This window comes from Bos taurus, chromosome 29 (assembly GCF_002263795.3).
Source record: "Bos taurus isolate L1 Dominette 01449 registration number 42190680 breed Hereford chromosome 29, ARS-UCD2.0, whole genome shotgun sequence".
Classification (NCBI taxonomy): domain Eukaryota; kingdom Metazoa; phylum Chordata; class Mammalia; order Artiodactyla; family Bovidae; genus Bos; species Bos taurus.
The window spans coordinates 29,114,994-29,134,899 of NC_037356.1; the positions used below are offsets into that span (position 1 = coordinate 29,114,994).

At 45.0% G+C, this 19,906-nt stretch overlaps 1 protein-coding gene across 1 annotated transcript; it reads left to right on the forward strand.

Moving 5' to 3' along the window:
- Positions 1-7,834: 7,834 nt before the first annotated feature.
- Positions 7,835-9,714, forward strand: LOC112444892 (sperm acrosomal protein FSA-ACR.1-like). Its single transcript, XM_024987524.2, has 3 exons — positions 7,835-8,005; positions 8,983-9,111; positions 9,297-9,714. Exons 1-3 carry the CDS (start codon positions 7,939-7,941, stop codon positions 9,440-9,442), a joined length of 342 nt encoding a protein of 113 aa, XP_024843292.2. The 5' UTR covers positions 7,835-7,938; the 3' UTR covers positions 9,443-9,714.
- The last annotated feature ends 10,192 nt before the right edge of the window (positions 9,715-19,906 follow it).

Genomic DNA, 19,906 nt, shown 5'->3' on the forward strand with positions numbered 1-19,906 from the left:
CAGCCCTGGGATTTCTTTGGAGGGAATGATGCTAAAGCTGAAACTCCAGTACTTTGGCCACCTCATGCGAAGAGTTGACTCATTGGAAAAGACTCTGATGCTGGGAAGGATTGGGGGCAGGAGGAGAAGGGGACGCCAGAGGATGAGATGGCTGGATGGCATCACCAACTCGATGGACATGAGTTTGGGTGAACTCTGGGAGTTGGTGACGGACAGGGAGGCCTGGCATGCTGCGATTCATGGGGTTGCAAAGAGTCAGACATGACTGAGTGACTGAACTGAACTGAACTGAATATTCCATTGCATATACGTACCACATTTCCTTTAATCATTCATCTGTTTTTTAACATTCAGGTTGCTTCCATGTCCTGGCTATATTATAGAGTTTAAAGACAAAGCTCTGGCTTAGGCGGCACCTTACAAAGGCTAATCTAACTGGCCTTATATTTTATTTTCTATCTCACTTCAATTTTAGGGAGAAAATACCATGAAAAAAATTTACACTTGACTTTCTGAAAATAGAAGTAGGTATACAGAAGACTTTCTCACAAGTTCAAAAAATTTTACTGAAATTAAAAAAATCATACAAAAATGAATTTTTAGACTCTACAAAAGAAACAAAATATTATTCATACTTTGTTTTAATTTATGAAAGAGAAGTGTAAGATTATAGTAAAAAAGTAAAGTAAGATGATAATATTCTTGCATCATGAGTGGTTAGGGAAAGAAAATAAAGGAAAAGGGTAATGACAGAGGAAACAATACAAAGGAGAAAAGAGAGGTCAAAAGGTCAGAAAAAACACACACAGAGCGACAGTGGTAATAAGATGGTGACAGATATTTCTAGTCATAATAATAGAAGCATTTTTACTCTAAAGAGAAGACACAAATCTTCCTATGCCTGACAACTTACTAAACTCATTGTTCTTATAAAGCTGCTGTTCCGCATTCTCAATTCTTCCCAAACTTCTTGGAAGAGCTGCCCACCCTCACTACATCCTCCTGTCCTGGTCCATTCGCTCCTGAACCTGCTGTAAGGTGGCTTCTGTGCCACTTCTCCACTGAACCCGCTCTGCAATAACATGCATGTTGTCATGGAAACACCGAACCCTGCTCTTCTGTCCTGCTTCCCCACCTACTTCCAGGACCGTAACCCATGAGTTAGTGACTAGACAGCAACAACAATTGTTACAGTGCTCTTTTTACTTAAATATGTGTGTGCTTTGGATGACTTTTGGTGCTGTCCTTGAAAATCTTTGGAGACCAAAATCTGCCTCATCCTTAAACCAGTGTAGTACTTATGCCCCATCTCTTTCCCAAGGGATCCTGGTCCAGGGTAGCTATATGGAATGCACTGAATGTGTTCTGCACACCCTTTTTGGAGAGTGACCTTCACCCACTTTTTCTTTGGGTAGCCTCTAGTGTCAATGACTTGTCCACCCCCTTTCACACCTCACTCCCTAGAGAACCTCTGTAAGCCTTATCACCAAAGCTGTCGATAGATTCTGAGTATGTACGTAGCATCTAAATCTGATGATCCTACTTTTTCTTCTTTGGACCTTGGTACTTGGTGTCTTCTTGGACTTTGAGGCCTCTCTGTCCATCTTCCAGGTGGACACATTTTCCTGAGTTTTCCACTAACTCCATGAATTCCTGATGTAGAAATGGGACCCATCCCCTTTCTGGGCACACTGCAGTCACTGCTGAGCAGGTGGGATCAGAAACCAGGCAGCCAGAGGAACAGAGTGACTGTGAGGGATGAGGGTGGGATGGGGATTTACAGATGTGAAGGAAGCAGGAGATGAGCCAAGGGTGAGCTGAGCTGAGAGCACTTGGTGTTGGGCGGAAGGAGCCAGTGGCCAGGAGGGAAGTGAAGAGGGAAGCTTGGAGGAGAGAGGAGGACACTGCATGCTTGGCAGGAGGGCGTGTGGAAGGATCCAGGACAAGAGATGCCAGGAAGAGAAGGGTGAGGGGACACCGCCACTGACAGGGAATTAGCATTTAGTGACTCTTCCAATGCAGTGATCTTCCTCTGTACATATTGCAGAAATCTTGGCCTTTACAGCAAAAACTTGAAACTTTGAGGCGTCCGCGCACCAAGTTCCAAGCTCTACATTTATCGTAACAGTCCAGTTGCGTGTGGTTGTAGAGCCAGCCATCTGGATAGGAAGGATGTTGACACTCAGCACTGGAGAACCGAACCTGGAGCCTCTCCCAGCCACGTCCAGCCCAGCCTTAGACCAGGGACATGTCCACCTCCCAGGGAGGGCCCCTCAGACTGCAGCCTTTCCCCAGGGTCAGGAATAAGGCGCCTGCTCAAGGCAGAGAAGCCCCGCGTAACAGCATTACCTTTCACATTGAAGAAGGACATATCGGAAGTTCTGCAACCGGGGCCTTCTTCAGCGGTGCAGTTCCCCTCGCCATACAAACAGATGCCCCTCTTAAAAATCGTGCAGACCTTACACAAGGTGGCTGGTGCTGCAGAGAAACACACAGGGAAGCGGAGGCCGGGGTAGGATGGGCTGCGACCAAGGTGTGTAAGACACAGTAGGACCTAGGAGTTGAGGGGCAAAGCCTGGCTCTAAATACTTGTCCTGCATGCTATCTGGGGAAAGACATACCCCCACTAGGCTGCTCCCATTGGATATTTAAGGAAATGGGGTCTTTCACATGGGAATCTCAAAATCCATTCAGGATATATAACTTTGTGTATACTTTATGAGTGAATTGCATACTATGTGAATGATGCCCCACTAGAGCTGTTTGTTTTTCCAGAATAACCTTGAACAAGAATATGACACATTATCTGCTGGAGATATGGCAGAAACTAGAAGGTGAGATATGAGAAGGGAAAAAAAAAAAAAAAGCTATGGGTTCTAACCAAGCGAGTGAAATTTCCAAGCTTGCACCTGAATAGCACTAAGACTATGTCTGCTCAGCCTTTTTCCCTGGGATCTGGGCTGAACACCCCCATAGTACCAGCTCTGTGATCACAAGCTGCCTTTAGCTTTGGAGCAATTGCGCAGAACACACTCAGTGCATTCCACATAGCTACCCTGGACCAGGACCCCTTGGGAAAGGGATGGGGCATAAGTACTACACTGGTTTAAGGATGAGGAGGCAGATTTTGGTCTCCAAAGATTTTCAAGGACAGTACCAAAAGTCATCCAAAGCACACACATATTTAAGTAAAAAGAGCACAGTAACAATTGTTGTTGCTGGCTAGTCACTAAGTCATGTCTGACCCTTTGTGACCTCGTGGACTGTAGCCCTATAGGCTTCTCTGTTCATGAGATTTTCCAGCCAAGAAGACTGGAGTGGGTTACCATTTCCTTTTCCAGGTGATCTTCCCGACCCAGGGATTGAACCCAAGTTTTCTGTATTGGATGGTGGATTATTTACCACTGAGCTACCAGGGGAGGATGTACAGCAAGTACTTTCCAAATAAAACAGGAACAAAAGCATTATATAGGACTAATTAATTATATAGTCTATTTTTTTAAAAATATGAAACAATTCCTGCTATATTACTCATTTCTCTGCCACAAAGGAAGCAGATAATTTTTTTTAATTTAAAATTTTGTTCTTCAAAGGAACATCTATGTCCCAATACCACTGAAAGGGGTCTGACAGTATCTTGAATTCATTAAGCATACATAATATTACATTAAGCATACAAAATATTACAAAATAGCCAATTCTATATAAGTATTGGTTCAAAATAAGCCATCCAATTACCTGCTCTTACTACATCACTGCCTCTTGGCTGTGTCTTTATGGAAAGTCTGGAGCAACCATTGACTCTGCCTCATAGGGCCAGCCAAGCAAAGCACAAATCCTCTCCCCTTGAGAAGGGGCCCCAGCCCCAGTCTGCCCCACGGAGGGACTGACCCCGCTCTGAGACCTTGGAAAGGAACCTGAAATCTTTCCCTGGGAGCAGTCCGGGTGGGGACAGCAGAAAGAGCCCTCAGATCCTTGCAGGTCAAACCATCCCACAACCTCCTCCTTGACTTTGTCCCCTCCGAGCGGGTCGGGTCACCAGGCGGGCCCAGCTCCACATCCCCAGCCCCGGCCCAGCACCCACACGGACTCACCCACTCCTTGGAAGAACACGAAAGGGAAGACCCCCAGCAGCAGAAGCAGCAGTAGGAGCTTGTCCATCTCTGTCCAGGGGTGCAGGGGGGTGGAAAGGTGCAGAGGTGGCTGGAGCAGGGGAGCAGAGTGCCCAGGGAGGGTGAGGACAGACCGCGCTTGTGTGCGGGTGAGAGGAGGCCGTGCACTCTGGACAGAGCCGCCCTGGGCTGTGGGCAGGAGCTTCCTTTTACACACCTGCCCGTGGGTGTTTCACAGCCAAGTGGGCCCAGGAAATGATCCCACAGGACCAGCCCCCTTGGACACTTACAAGGACAAATGTCCCAGGTGCCACCCCTGTGCCCTTGAGGCTGCAATCTAATCAGTGGGGGACATGAGGCCTGATCAGATCTCTGGGCCCCTCAAGAGTCCCCGATTCTTTATTCTCTGGGCATTTCACTGCTCCAGGCCCAAGAGCAAGAGCTTCTCTTGTGGGTAGGGCTTTGCTGAAATAGCCATTTCTTCTGGGTCAGACGTCCCCCGTGACTACCTCCCCTCCAGTCCCGGAGTCCAAGCCTGCACCCAGCCTGGGGGGACACCTGCACTGAGACTCAGGATACACTCATTGTAGGTGCAGCCCATGCTGTTTGCTTTTCCTTCCCCTTCCCTCTGTTTTTACTCAGTTAGGACCATGCTGCTGCTAAGTCACTTCAGTCTTGTCCGACTCTGTGCGACCCCATAGACCGCAGCCCAGCAGGCTCCGCCGTCCCTGGGATTCTCCAGGCGAGAACACTGGAGTGGGTTGCCATTTCCTTCTCCAATGCATGAAAGTGAAAAGTGAAAGTGAAGTCGCTTAGTCGTGTCCAACTCTTCGAGACATGGCCCTCTGCTAAATGAAAAATACTCATGGGGCTTCACTGCTGGTGCAGTGGTTAAAATCTAGCCTTCCAGTGCATGGGATGTGCGTTTGATCCCTGGTTGGGGAACTAAGATCTCACATGCCTCACAGTCAAGAAACCAAAGCACAGGACAGAAGCAATATTGTGACAAATTCAATAAAAACTTAAAAAATACTCAGGACATTTGTTAACAGCAGTAAGGCAGATTTTATTCCAGGGAACAACTCTAGCGGGGTTTGGTGGTAGGGAAGAAAGCTTGGACTCAGTTCTGAGTCCATCAAAGACTAGTGAAGATTTATAGACAAGGGGCTGGTTGGGGCGGAGGGTGGCGTCAATGATGTAAAATTACTAACAGGAAACATTAGATCTAAGAGAAACCTGCTAGGTTGACTCAACAGGATTCTTGCTGAGGGTAGCGTGTTAAGATATGGAGGCAGGGAAGGAGGAATTTGATCAGATTATCAAGGTGGAGGGTTTTACTAAAAACTGAGCCAGCAAGATTCTTGCTAAAACTGGACTGCCCTTGCCAAGAACACGGTCCAGGTCAGGAAACAGGACAAAAAGAGACCTTAGAGGAGCTTGACTCACTTTTGGTGAAAGTAAAGAGTCCCTGTCACCTCTCAGAGTCAAGTCGGTGTTGGCAATTGTGAGAGTAGTTAGAACAACAACAATTATTTAGTATTTTCAAAACCCAGAATCTACAAATGCAAATACATCATTTGAGATTTATCTTCAACCTATCATAAACACATCGTAAACAAATATGCAAAAGCAAATCCTATCCAAACAATAGAAGTAATGGAGACCTTAGAGCTAGGTAGATGGCTACATTGTTTTACAATGTATACAACAATTTCTACCATATTCAACTCTTTTTCTAGCCCCTAAAAGCATAGATCCTGCATTCACCAAGTTGGATTTATATAGACAGAGATGATCACTGCTCCAGGACTAAATAGGAGGGCTCAGAATTTTTACAGACACTTGGTCATTGGCATGGACTAACTAGGTGACCCACACAAGGCAAAGAGGGTGCAAATATTTTTCCTATATTTTAATTACATTTTTTTTAGAGCTATGTCAGTTTTATTTTATTTTTTAATTGGAGGATAATTGTTTTAAATATTGTGTTAGTTTCCACCACATATCAACATAAATCGGCCATAGGCACAGATATGTTCTCTCCCTCTTGAACCTCCCTCCCACCTCCCACCCCATCCCACCCCTCCAGGTTGTCACAGAGCACCGGGTTGAGTTCCTTGCATCAGCAAAGGAGCAAATTCCCACTGGCTACCTATTTTACATACAGTAATGTATATGTTTCAATGTTACTCTTTCAATTCGTTCTTGCTACTTATATTCTTTGGAGTGTCTTCACGTTTTATAAAAATAGCCAGTTCCCCAACAATGATATTCATGCTTGGATCCAGCCAAAGGAAGGAGAAAGATGATGGAGCAAGGTCCCAACGTGCAGGTTGGGGGCCAGAGAAACAGTTCCAGGTCACAGTGTGGGGTAGGGGGTGGGGTCTCCCATTCCCTTCTCTCCTCCATCAGAACAACCCTTTCATGGCAGAGACCCTGACAATCACTCTCACCATTCCCCAGAAGCTCTCCGCACACTGCGTGGTACAGAGCAGGTGCTCAGCCCTATTTCTGACTCAACAAGAATAGTAGGACAAATGCATGAATGCATGAGGGTCTGCCAGCCCAGAAAGCAATCGGAGGGGAAAGGGGCCCAGAGCCCCCACGTGCCACAGACTGGGAGTCCAGCTCCTCCCACACTGTGAGAGGAGAGAACTCCCCTCCACCGCCTTCCAAAGACAAAGATGACTCAGTGTAGATTCTGCAGCAGTGTGGGGTGTGTGGATGAAAGACGTCATTGATACCCAGTCCCCACACTAAGGAACTTTGCTGAATGATCCAGGGTCCCCTGTACGCTCAGCAGCCCCTCTCACAGGATAGTGGGGTTCCAGAGCTGCCCACAGAGCCCCGAGTTCCATATCACCCCTGTCATTGCTGTGCAAGAGCAGAGGGTGAGGAAGGAGTAGAAAATGGAGAAAGCAGGATATGAACAGATTATTGGAGCCACCAAAGAACAAAATTCTTCTTCCATAGTGTTACTTCCACCCTGGTCTATGCAAACTTGAAGGTTGTATTGATAATAATAGTGCATAGGACACAATGCAGACTGTGATATTGGAAAGAGGCATGTTATCTATCACTGGGGATGCGCAGGTGGCTCAGTGGTAAGGAATCTGTCTGCAATTCAGGAGCCGCAGGAAACATGAGTTTGATCCCTGGGTCCAGAAAATCCCTGGAGGAGGGCATAGCAACCCACTCCAGTATTCTTGCCTGGAGAATCCCATGGACACAGGAGTCTGGCGGGCTACAGTCCATAGGGTCACAAAAAGTCGAACACAACTGAAGCGACTTAGCATGTATCACTGGGAAAGCTCAGAAAAGATAGTGAAAAGCAGAAAATGATCTGGTCAAATTCTCAGGTCAGTGCGTCACTCTAGAGAATAAATTATATGGTCCATCTACTTTGAGATCAGGTCAGTTCATTTCAGTTGCCCAGTCGTGTCTGACTCTTTGCGACCCCATGGACTGTAGCACGCCAAACTTCAGGCACCATCTCTCTCCCAGCACAGGAAGCTTCCCTGGGCAGCAGCCAGACGGGGTGTCTAGAATCACCACAAGCTTCCAGGCCCACTGGATAACATCCTTGTAAGTGTCCAAGGGGGCCGGTCCTGTGGGAACATTTCTTGGGCCCACTTGGCTGTGAAACACCCACGGGCAGATGTGTAAAAGGAAGCTCCTGCCCACAGCCCAGGGCGGCTCTGTCCAGAGTGCGCGGCCTTCTCTCACCCGCACACAAGCGCGGTCTGTCCTCACCCTCCCTGGGCACTCTGCTCCCCTGCTCCAGCCACCTCTGCACCTTTCCACCCCCCTGCACCCCCGGACTGAGATGGACAAGCTCCTACTGCTGCTCCTGCTGCTGGGGATCTTCCCTTTCGTGTTCTTCCAAGGAGTGGGTGAGTCGCTGTGGGAGCTGGGCTGGGGCTGGGGATGTGGAGCTGGGCCAGGCAGCAGGGCCCGCCTGGTGACCCGACCCGCTCGGGAGGGGACAAAGTCAAGGAGGAGGTTGTGGGATGGTTTGACCGGCAAGGATCTGAGGGCTCTTTCTGCTGTCCCCACCCGGACTGCTTCCAGGGAAAGAGTTCAGGTTCCTTTCCAAGGTCTCAGAGCAGGGTCAGTCCCTCCATGGGGCAGACTGGGGCTGGGGCCCCTTCTCAAGGGGAGAGGATTTGTGCTTTCCTGGGGTGGCCCTATGAGGCAGAGTCAATGGTTGCTCCAGACTTTCCATAAAGACACAGCCAAGGGGCAGTGATGCAGCTAGAACAGGTTGCTGAAAGGTCATCTGGAACCAATGTTTCTGTTACAAGGGACAATATTTCCGTTGTCACTTAGATATGTTTGGACATCAGATTCCTTGTGGGGAGCGAGGTATGGTGGGAAGTTTTGTGAGACTGCAACCCTACCTTGGGGCCAGCACAAGAGTCTGGCCTCAGGTAGCTGTATGTAGATGATCTCATTGTGTTCTTCATAATAGCATCATAGCTAAGGGGACAGCTTTAATATTATTTTTAATAGAGTCAAAATCCCTGTGTAGGGACTCCCCTGGTGGTCCAGTGGTTAAGACTCTGTGCTCCCAATGCAGGAAGCCTGTGTTCCATCCCTGGTCAAGAAACTAGATCCCACATGCCACAATAAGACCCACTGCAGTCAAGTAAATAATTAAAAAAAAAAAATCCCTGTGTAAAAAACGCCTGTCCTTACAGAATCCACAGTCATAATATGATGCAAATGTTCCCAAGCTTTAAGAGTATATTGGAAGGAAATATTTAGGATCTTGCTTTTCCCTTGACCCCTTGACCCTACCAGTGTTCTAGCCCACCTTAATATCAGCCCATTTGATTCTGTAATCAACATTTGCTTCTATTTTCTGTAGCTCCAGATACATTATGTATGGTCTGCAAAAATTTTAAGAAAGGTCAGTGTTTGCAGGGCAAAGGCAATTGCACCATGGAACAAGGTCCCGGATGCAGAACCAGAGATTTCTTCCTTTTCTCAGAGAAAGGTAATGCTACGAAGCCAGGTTCTTCTGGCTCCAGCTGGTGCCTCACTCCTGGGTAGGGGCTGTAGTCTGAGGGGCCCTTCCTGGGAGGTGGACATGTCCCTAGTCTGGAGGCCGGACTGGGTGTGTCCAGGGGAGGTTCCGGGTATGTTTCTATGGTGCTGAGAGTCACTGTCCTTTTCTTCCAGGTCGATGGAATTTCAACCACACTGAACTGGACTGTTATGATTTCTGTACGTCTTCAAATTACTATATTGGGGACCTGAAGATTTCATCCTTTTGCTGCAAAGGTCGAGATTTCTGTAATAAATATATCGGAAAAGGAAAAGAATGATCAGGTCACTAAGTGCTGATTCCCTGTCAGTGGTGGTGTCCCCTCCCCCTTCTCTTCCTGGCATCTCTGGTCCTGGATCCTTCCACACGCCCTCCTGCCAAGCATGCAGTGTCCTCCTCTCTCCTCCAAGCTTCCCTCTTCACTTCCTTCCTGGCCACTGGCTCCTTCCCCCCAACACCAAGTGCTCTCAGCTCAGCTCACCCTTGGTTCATCTCCTGCTTCCTTCATATCTGTAAATCCCCATCCCACCCTCATCCCTCACAGTCACTCTGTTCCTCTGGCTGCCTGGCTTCTGATCCCACCTGCTCAGCAGTGACTGCAGTGTGCCCAGAAAGGGGATGGGTTCCATTTTCTACATCAGGAATTCGTGGGATCAGTGGAAAACTCGGGAAAATGTGTCCACCTGGCAGATGGACAGAGAGACCTCAAAGTCCAAGAAGATACCAAGTACTGACGTCCAAAGAAGAAAAAGTAGGATCATCAGATTTAGATGCTACATACATACTCAGAATCTATCGACAGCTTTGGTGATGAGGCTTACAGAGGTTCTCTAGGGAGTGAGGTGTGAAAGGGGGTGGACAAGTCATTGACACTAGAGGCTACCCAAAGAAAAAGTGGGTGAAGGTCACTCTCCATGGTCCTGGAAGTAGGTGGGGAAGCAGAGAGCAGGGTTTGGTGTTTCCATGACAACGTGCATGTTATTGGCAGAGCGGGTTCAGTGGAGAAGTGGCACAGAAGCCACCTTACAGCAGGTTGAGGAGCGAATGGACCAGGACAGGAGGACGTAGTGAGGGCGGGCAGCTCTTCCAAGAAGTTTGGGAAGAATTGAGAATTCAGAACAGCATCTTTTATAGGAAGAGCGACCTTAATGAATTTAATCAAAGAAAAGTTTTTTCTTCTTAATGTTTATTTCTTGGTGTTTACATTTGTTTAATGTAAAAATCCTCTTGTTATAACTAGCTATGTATGTTTATACATCTTCTCCTTTTCTGTTCTTTTTGTCTTATCTCCTTTTTTTTCTTTTTCTTTTCTTCTCTTGTTCTTAACATGCTTTTTCTCTTTTATTTTGCCATGCGGAAATGGAGATCATTACTTGTGTTTTTACTGCTTATTTTGATTATTTCCATTCACAATTTAAAACAAATTAAATTGGGCATGCTATATTTCTTTTGAGAAAACAAATAAGAATAAATTAAACCACTTTATGACTTTCATTCACTTTTTAAATATTTGTTTTATTTTTATTATTTATTTAGCTGTACTGGGTCTTGGTTGCAATATGTGGATCTTCAGCTGTGGCATGTGGGAATCTTAGTTCCCCGGTAGGGATTGAACCTGGGCAGCTTGCATTTGGAGCACAGAGTCTTAGCCACTGGACCACCAGGGAAGTTCCATGACTTTTATTTAGTTAAAACATTTCAAAGTCATAAGAAAAATCTTCCAAAAATCCTATTTTTTTTTCCAGAATATCAGGTTTAAATTTTTTTTTTTTAATATTTGAGCTGAAATAGGAAGTGGAAAGGAAGACAAATTGGATAAGCCACTGAGGAACATGGCTTAAGCTAAAACCTTGTTATTAAATGTGAAAGTGTGAGCAACAACTCCATCAAGACCAATGACAATAAAACCCAACTCAAATATTCCAGCCTATATTAAGCTAGGTGTACTTATATTTGGTTCCACCAAAAAGAACTGTGGATGGGTCATGGTGATGGAACAGGATCAGTGAGGGCCTTTTATGATTTTAAAGACTGACTTTTATCACTTATCACCTAATAGGATGGCTAATATCAAAAAACCAGAAAGCAAAAGTGTTGGTAAAAATGTAGAGAAATGGGAAAGCTTGTGCACTGTTAGTGGAAATGTAAAATGGTGCAACCATTATAGAAAATGGCATAATGATTGCTCAAAACAGTAAAGATAGAATTCCCATATTATTGTTATTAGTGTATCCTTTTTACCAGCAATTTCAGTTCTGGGTATGTAACCAAAAGGGTTGAAAGCAGGGTCTCGAAGAAATATTTGCACACGCATGTTTATAGCAGCATTACTTACACTAGCTAAAAGGTGGAAGCTACTCATGTGTTCACCAACAAACACTGTAAATGGGTAAATAAAATGTAGTATGCTGCTGCTGCTGCTGCTGCTGCTAAGTCGCTTCAGTCGTGTCCGACTCTGAGCAACCACATAGATGGCAGCCCACCAGGCTCCCCTGTCCCTGGGATTCTCCAGGCAAGACCACTGGAGTGGGTTGCCGTTTCCTTCTCCAATGCATGAAAGTGAAAAGTGAAACTGAAGTCGCTCAGTTGTGTCTGACTCTTAGCGATCCCATGGACTGCAGCCTACCAGGCTCCTCCGTCCATGGGAGTTTCCAGGCAAGAGTACTGGAATGGGTTGCCATTGCCTTCTCCAAAATGTAGTATTCCAATCCCAAAGAACGGTAATGCCAAAGAAAGTTCAAACTACCCCACAATTGGACTCATCTCACATGCTAGCAAAGTAATGGTCAAAATTCTCCAAGCCAGGTTTCAATAGTACGTGAACCGAGAACGTCCAGATGTTCAGGCTGGATTTAGAAAAGGGCAGAGGAGCCAGAGATCAAATTACTGACATCCACTGGATCATAGAAAAAGCAAGAGAATTCCAGAAAACCATCTTCTTGTGCTTTATTGATTACACCAAAGCCTTTGACTATATAGATCACAACAAACTGGAAAATTCTTTGCTGCTAAGTCACTTCAGTCGTGTCCGATTCTGTGTGACCCCATAGACGGCAGCCCGCCAGGCTCCACTGTCCCTGGGATTCTCCAGGCAAGAACACTGGAGTGGGTTGCCATTTCCTTCTCCAATGCATGAAAGTGAAAAGTGAAAGTGAAGTTGCTCAGTTGTGTCCGACTCTTAGCAGCCCCACGGACTGCAGCTTACCAGGCTCCTCCGGCCATGGGATTCTCCAGGCAAGAGTACTGGAGTGGGTTGCCAGTGCCTTTTCCAGGAAAATTCTTTAAGAGATGGGGATACCAGACCACCTTACCTGCCTCCTGAGATATATGTATGCAGGTCAAGAAGCCACAGTTAGAACTGGACATGGAACAAAAGACTGGTTCCAAATTGGAAAAGGAGTATGTCAAGGCTGTGTATTGTCACCCTGCTTATTTAACTTGTATGCAGAGTACATCATGTAAAATGCCGGGCTGGATGAAGCACAAGCTGGAATCAAGGTTGCCGGGAGAAATATCAATAACCTCAGATACCAGATGACACTACCATTATGGCAGAAAGTGAAGAAGAACTAAAGAGCCTCTTGATGAAAGTGAAAGAGGAGAGTGAAAGAGTTGGCTTAAAGCTCAACATTTAAAAAACTGAAATCATGGTATCCAGTCCCATCACTCCATGCAAATAGATGGAGAAACAATGGAAACAGTGATGAGACTTTATTTTTGGGGGCTCCAAAATCACTGCAGATGGTGACTGCAGTCATGAAATTAAAAGATGCTTGCTCCTTGGATGAAAAGTTATGACCAACCTAGACAGCATATTAAAAAGCAGAGACATTACTTTGCCAACAAAGATCCACATAGTGAAAGCTATAATTTTTCCAGGAGTCATGTATGAATGTGAGAGTTGGGCTATAAAGAAAGCTTCCAAACTGTGGTGTTGGAGAAGACTCTTGACAGTCCCTTGGACAGCAAGGAGATCAAACTAGTCCATCCTAAAGGAAATCAGTCCTGAATATTCCTTGGAAGGACTGATGCTGAAACTGAAACTCCAATACTTTGGCCATTTGATGTGAGGAACTGACTCATTGGAAAAGACCCTGATGCTGGCAAAGATTAAAGGCAGGAGGAGAAGGGGATAACAGAGGATGAGGTGGTTGGATGTATCACCAACTTGATGGACATGAGTTTGAGCAAGCTCTGGGAGATGGTGATGGATAGGAAAACCTGGCGTGCTGCAGTCCATGGGGTTGCAGAGTTGGACACAACTGAGGGACTGAACAGGACTGAATATACACGAAGGAATGTCGTTTAGTTAGTTCAGTCGCTCAGTCATGTCTATCACCTGGCTATCACCAACTACTGGAGCTTGTTCAAACTCATGTCCATCGAGTCAGTGATGCCATGAAGGAATACCGTTTAGTCTTAAAAAGGAAGAAAATTTTGACACATGGTTCCACCTGGATGAACCTTGAGGACATTGTTCTAAGTAAAAGAAGCCAGGCTCCATCTTATGACAAATACCGTATGATTCCACTTATGTGAGGTTTCTCAACAAGACAAATGCATACACAGGCACACCTCGATTACCATGCTTCACTTTATTGTTTTATTGTGGTGATCTGGAACAGAAGGAGCCATAGCTCCCCTGTATACCTGTTGGAAAGAAGTGGAATGTGGCTGCCAGGGGCCTGGGAGGTGGGAGATGGAGAGTTATTACTGAAAGGATACAGAGATTCAGTTTTGCAAGATGGAAAAGTTCTGAAAGTAAGTTTCACAACAGTGTGAATATACTTAACATTACTGAACTCTATTCTTTGGAATGGTTAAGGTGATACATTTTATTTATGTGTCTTACCATAACTAAAATTTTGAACAGCAAATAGAGAAATTTAAAAGATGCACTTTTATCCTTTCAGTAAAAATGAAGAAAAAACAATTCCCCCAAAATCCTGCTTTTTGTTATCCTTTACTCTTCACTAATGATTGATGGAAATTCTGTAGGTATTGTAGAAAATTTGGAACATACAAATAATCACAGAAAATAAAATACTTCTGCAGGAGGGCTATACTTATCAACTCGCTCCAAAGAGCAAAGCACAAAAATGGGAAGGAGTTAGGGAGGACACTTACAAGAAATAATCTGGCAAATAATTACTCAGTAGGTGATCAAAGTTAATATCATCCATGATAAGACAGGTTGGTATTATCTACACATAATCCAGGTCTAATAAAACATCACAAAAACCCATACTGAGGTTCCATACTCCTCAAAAGGATTGAATGCTATTTAAAAAAACAGGGAAAGTCTGAGAAACAGCCATAACCCAGGGGAGGGAAGGAGACATGATGAGAAAATGAAATGTGAAATCCTGGAAGAGAAAACAGAAATGAGGCAGGAACCTAATGAAATCTGCATGCAGTATACAGTTTAGAGCTAAATCAATATTTTCTCATTAGTTGTGATAAACTTTTCCTATAAATCGAAAAATATTGCAGAATTAAAAGTTGTTGGAAAAAACCACCCAAACATGTCATTAGAGAGAAACACTGTGATAATTTAATGTATAATGTGTATCTTATTGGCTTTTTCATGGTAAGTATATACACATACACAGGGCTTCCCTGGTGGCTCAGTGATAAAGAATCTGCTTACAGGGCAGAAGATGTGGGTTCAATTCCTGGGTCGAGAAGATCCCCTGGAGAAGGACATGGTAACTCTTCTTGCCTGGGAAATACTCTGGACAGAGGACCCTGGCGGACTATAGTCCATGGAATCAGTAGAGTCGGACACGACTTAGCGACTAGACAACAATTCACTTGGTTGCTGTATATTTTTGTTTACCAGAGCTCCTATTAAGTTGTTTTAGCCAGTCTCTAGTTATCATTGTAAATTTTCAGTGCAGTTGGATAAATATGAAGGCGTGTGATTGCTGAATCATATGGTAAGAGTATATTTATTTTTGTAAGAAGTTGCCAAACCATCTTCCCAAATGGCTGTACCATTTTGGATTCCAGGCAGCAATAGATGAGACTTGCTATTGCTCTACATTCTTGCCAGCATTTCGGGTTGTCAGTGTTCTCGGTATTGCCCCTTCTGATAGGTGTAGAGTGGTATGTCACTGTGGTTTTCATTCGAATTTCCCTAATGATGTATGATGGGAGCATCTTTTCATGGACTTATTTGCCTCCTGTAAGTCTTGTTTGGTGAGATCTTTTTAAGGTCTTGGCTCCATTTTTCAACTGGGTTGTTTGTTTTCTTGTTGAGAGGTTTTTTTGTTGTTGTTGTTAGTTTTTATTTTATATTGGAGTATAGATGATTTTTACAATGCTGTGATAGTGTCAGATGTACAGCAAAGCGATTCAGTTATACATGTACATATACCTATTCTTTGTCAGCTTCTTTCCCATGTAGGTTATTATAGCATACTGAGTCCCGTTGTTAACTTTTTAAAAATTCATAGTACGTTTTGGATAACAGTCCTTCATCAGCATGTCTTTTGCAAATATTTTCTCCCAATCTGTAGCTTGTCTTCTCATTCACTTGACAGTATCTTTTACAGCACAAAAAATCTTCACTTTAAAGAAGTTCAGCTTATCATTTCTGTCTTTCATGGGTTGTAGATTCAGTGTTACATCTATGTTATCACCAAACCCAAGGTTATCTAGATTTTCTTCTAGGTTCTTCTGTAATAGTCTTCTAGTTTTGCAATTTCCCTTTATGTCTTGTGATCCAGTTTGAGTAAAACTTGTGAAAGGTGTGAAATGTGTGTCTAGACTTTTTTTTCTTTTTTTGGCACATGGATGTCCATTCGTGATCCATTTTTTGACAAAACACTGCAGTTCTTCTTTAATAAACAAAAAATTATTTTCAATTAAAAATCTCACGATGAAAATCAGCTTTGGACGAACGCTCTGCTGAGACAGAGGCAAAGATTTAGACGGAGGTCCTTGTGGCACCGAGCCTCAGGTTTATCCTCCTCCATGCTCTGTGAGTTGACGGGCTGCATGTATGGCTAGGTTGCCATTGCACGTGCTTGGTGCTTCTGTTGTGTTATCTCAGTAGATCTTAGTGATGTTTGACAGCTTTTCATTTATTCCTTGGCCTTGGAGAGCAAGAAAGTTCTGTTGTTCCATCAAATGTGTGTTCTGTATGCCATATTTATTTCTTTTTAAAATAATTAAGTTGGCTGCACTGGGTCTTGGTTACAGCGTGTGCAGTCCTCAATCTTCTTTGAGGTATGTGGGCTCTTTAGTTGGGGCGTGTGCGATCTAGTACCCTGACCAGGGATGGAACCTGGATCCCCTGCATTGGGAGCCTGGAATCTTTGCCACCGGACCACCAGAGAACTCTCTGTATCCCATATTTCTTGGAGAAACTGTATCTGGGCCTGGACTTTGCACTCTGGTCTTCTTCACTGTTTGAAGGTTAGATCTGACTTACTGTTCTCAGATGAAACGCTCTGTCACAGTCCTGCACCCAACAAAGGGCTTTCATTGCCCAGGGAAGGTGGGCATCTTCTGGAGGAGCTCATCAGAGGGGAGGTGGAGTGCTCAGTGCCATTAGATGTGGGTGGTGCGTTTCAGTACAGGCTTCACGGGTAACTGCGCAGAAAACAAAGGGCTTCAGGAGGTGGACAGGAAGGACTCTACGGGCTCATGATTAGGAAATAGACACAGAGAAGTACAGAAGAGCATGCCAGCACATCCTAGACATATTAGCTAGAGTAGCACTGATGTATGAAATCTCTTACCTAGCCCCTGGCCCACTCTGGGGGTCATTGAATCCAAATTATCCCAGCTAAGAGAGAAAGGGCTGAAATGGTGACAAGCCCTCAAGCCCTACAGTGCGTCTGAGAGGTGCTGGGAGGAAAAATCAGAAATCTTCATCTTAGAGACCCATGGCACCAGCAGCAAAATTGATTAAAAGATGAGGACTGCTGAGGCATCCAAGGGTCATAATCCTGCTGGTATAACCTCCAGCTCTCTGCTATATCTAGGGAAATTCACCTCCTCTGAATATACCATTTTCTACTCTTTAATTTGACTGTCTTTGAGATCTAGCTGATCTCCACTACACTGGGACAACCTCCCTTGCATCCCCCTGTCTGTGCTAAGGTCTCTGGTATACACAGCCTGCTGCTGTAGTGAACTTACCTTGCTTTCTCTATAAATCCTTTTTTCCCCTCTGGCTAAGTGGAGAGTTGCTTAGAAGAGGGAGCATTTCTTACATTAATTTTTTTTTAATTGGAGGATAATTGTTTTACAATATTGTGTTGGTTTCTGCCATATATCAACATGAATCAGCCATAGGTATACATATGTCTGATCCCCCTTGAACCTCCCTCCCACCTCCCACCCATCCCACCCCTCTAGGTTGTCACAGAGCACCTGATTTAATCTCCCCGCATCATGCAGCAAGAACGACAGGCCTACCTTGCCCCAGTAAGCTAGGCAATTAGCGTGCTCTCCATAAAACTTGTTAACTCTGAGGGACTTCCGTGATGGTCCAGTGGTTAAAAATCCACCTCGCAATGCAGGGGACGTGGGTTTGATCCCTCATCAGGAGAACTAAGATCCTGTATGGTGCAACTACAGGATCCTGTAGGCTTCCCTGATAGCTCAGCTGGTCAAGAATCTTCCTGCAATGCAGGAGACCCCAGGTTCAATTCCTGGGTTGGGAAGATCCCCTGGAGAAGGGATAGGCTACCCACTCCAGTATTCTGGCCAGGAGAATTCCATAGACTGTAATAGTCCATGGGGTCGAAGACTCAGACGTGACTGAGTGACTTTCACTTACGCTGCATCTAAGACCCAATGAAGCCAAATAAAATTTAAAAAGTATTTTGAAAATATTCTCCTGGTGTTGCTCACCACACCACCTCTAGTACTTTTCATTGAGCCTGGAACTCAGCAGGTTTTCATCAAGTGTTCCGTGCTTCCCTGGCTTAGAGGGAGAAGCTGCTGTATGCAGTCAACAACTAGAACCACAGCTCCCCCTGATGGTGCTAGTTCCCCGGTGCTAAGTCGTTTCAGTCATAGGGACTGTAGCCCCATGGATTGTAGCCCCATGGACTGTAGCCCCCCAGGCTCCTCTGTCCATGGAATTCTCCAGGAAAGAATACTGGAGTGGGTTGCCATTTCCTTCTCCAGGGGATCTTCCAGGGATCAAACCCGTGTCTCCTGGGTCGCTTGCATCGGCATGCTGGTTCTCTACCGCTAGCACTGTACTAGCGAATCCTGGGAGAAGAACCTCAGATTGGACTTTTAAGAGGCATGCTCCATTCTGAAGCCTGTCTGTTCTATAAATCTCTCTTTCCTTAAAGCAGTATGGTTTCCCGCAGAGTTGGCCTTTGGGAACAGTTTGTTCTGCTTTTTTCTTTCACAGGGAATGTTCTGACATGAACTAAGACCCCAGGTTCAACTTGCTGCCATAATGAGGAGGTTATTCTGGGAACTGCTCTTGAAAACCTGCTGCAGAACAAGGGATTCCTTCCCAAAGCTATTTGCAATATAATAGTGTGAGATGCGGGTCACTTGGTCACATCCTCTCCATCCTTATAACTCAGGCTTATCTATTTTCTTCTCTTCAGGATTCATATTTATTTATTCAGGTTTCTCTTGTATTACATTGACCTTGGGGAAGTCTGTTCTCTGGTCTTTCTGTAGCCCCATGGCCCACACAATGTATGCCTGTTCCCTGCACACCCCACCCCACACAGAGCCTGCATAGTGCTGCTTCTGTTTCAGTAAATACATTTTGTTGAGGCAGTCCAGGTGTGGGATGGAAAAGAATTTCCAGACACAGAGTATTTTAGAAGAGAGTTTATTGAGAGCAAAAGACTAAGGTAGTGAGGGGTGCTGCAAAGACGGTGGGCTGACTTCCCGAAGATGAGGGAGAGCCGACGGAAGGGAGAAGAGAGCGGGAGACCGGCTCAGTTAGAGCAGCAGGCTGGCTCAAGGGAGACTGATGCTTTTGTGGGCTTGCGGTCAATTTTTATAGCCTCAGGACAAGGCAAGTTCCTGTGGCAAGGGTTTGCATTAGGTCATTGGTCAGGATTCTACATGGCACATATGTTACTTAATATAGAGATGGAAGCTGGCTGGTTAGGAACAGGATGGCTTAAGAAAATCAGGATGCCATAGCTCATGACAAACAGGATGGATCGTGACAATAGCTGCCATGGAGCTTGGTTAATTCTGGATATACTGCCCTGTGACCCCAGCATGGGGCTCCACACTGTGATGCTGAAGGAAGATGATGGTACAGACGCATGAATGAAGATGTTACAGACTTTGGGAAAGGAAGAGAACATTCAACCACAGTGAAACCCGTTTTGCCTGTTGGTTTGATTGACATAAACCTTTTGTGCCATACAGTTCACTAGTTTAAAACCTTACCATTCAGTGGGTTGGTATATCCACAGAGTTGTGCAACCATTATCATATCCCACATCAACATGCTCTTAACTGTGTTGACCACAGACCCAGTGAAGTTAACACGATGTGCATTAAATAGATGTTTATCAGAACACTCCTTTCCTGTATAACTCTCTTCTAAGATTTCCAGCACAGTCAATCCATCCTGATTTCCAATTGTGTAATGTGAAGAAAGCTGAGTGCCAAAGAACTGATGCTTTTGAACTGTGGTGTTGGAGAAGACTCTTGAGAGTCCCTTGGACTGCAAGGAGATCCAACCAGTCCATCCTAAAGGAAATCAGTCCTGAATATACATTGTAAGGACTGATGC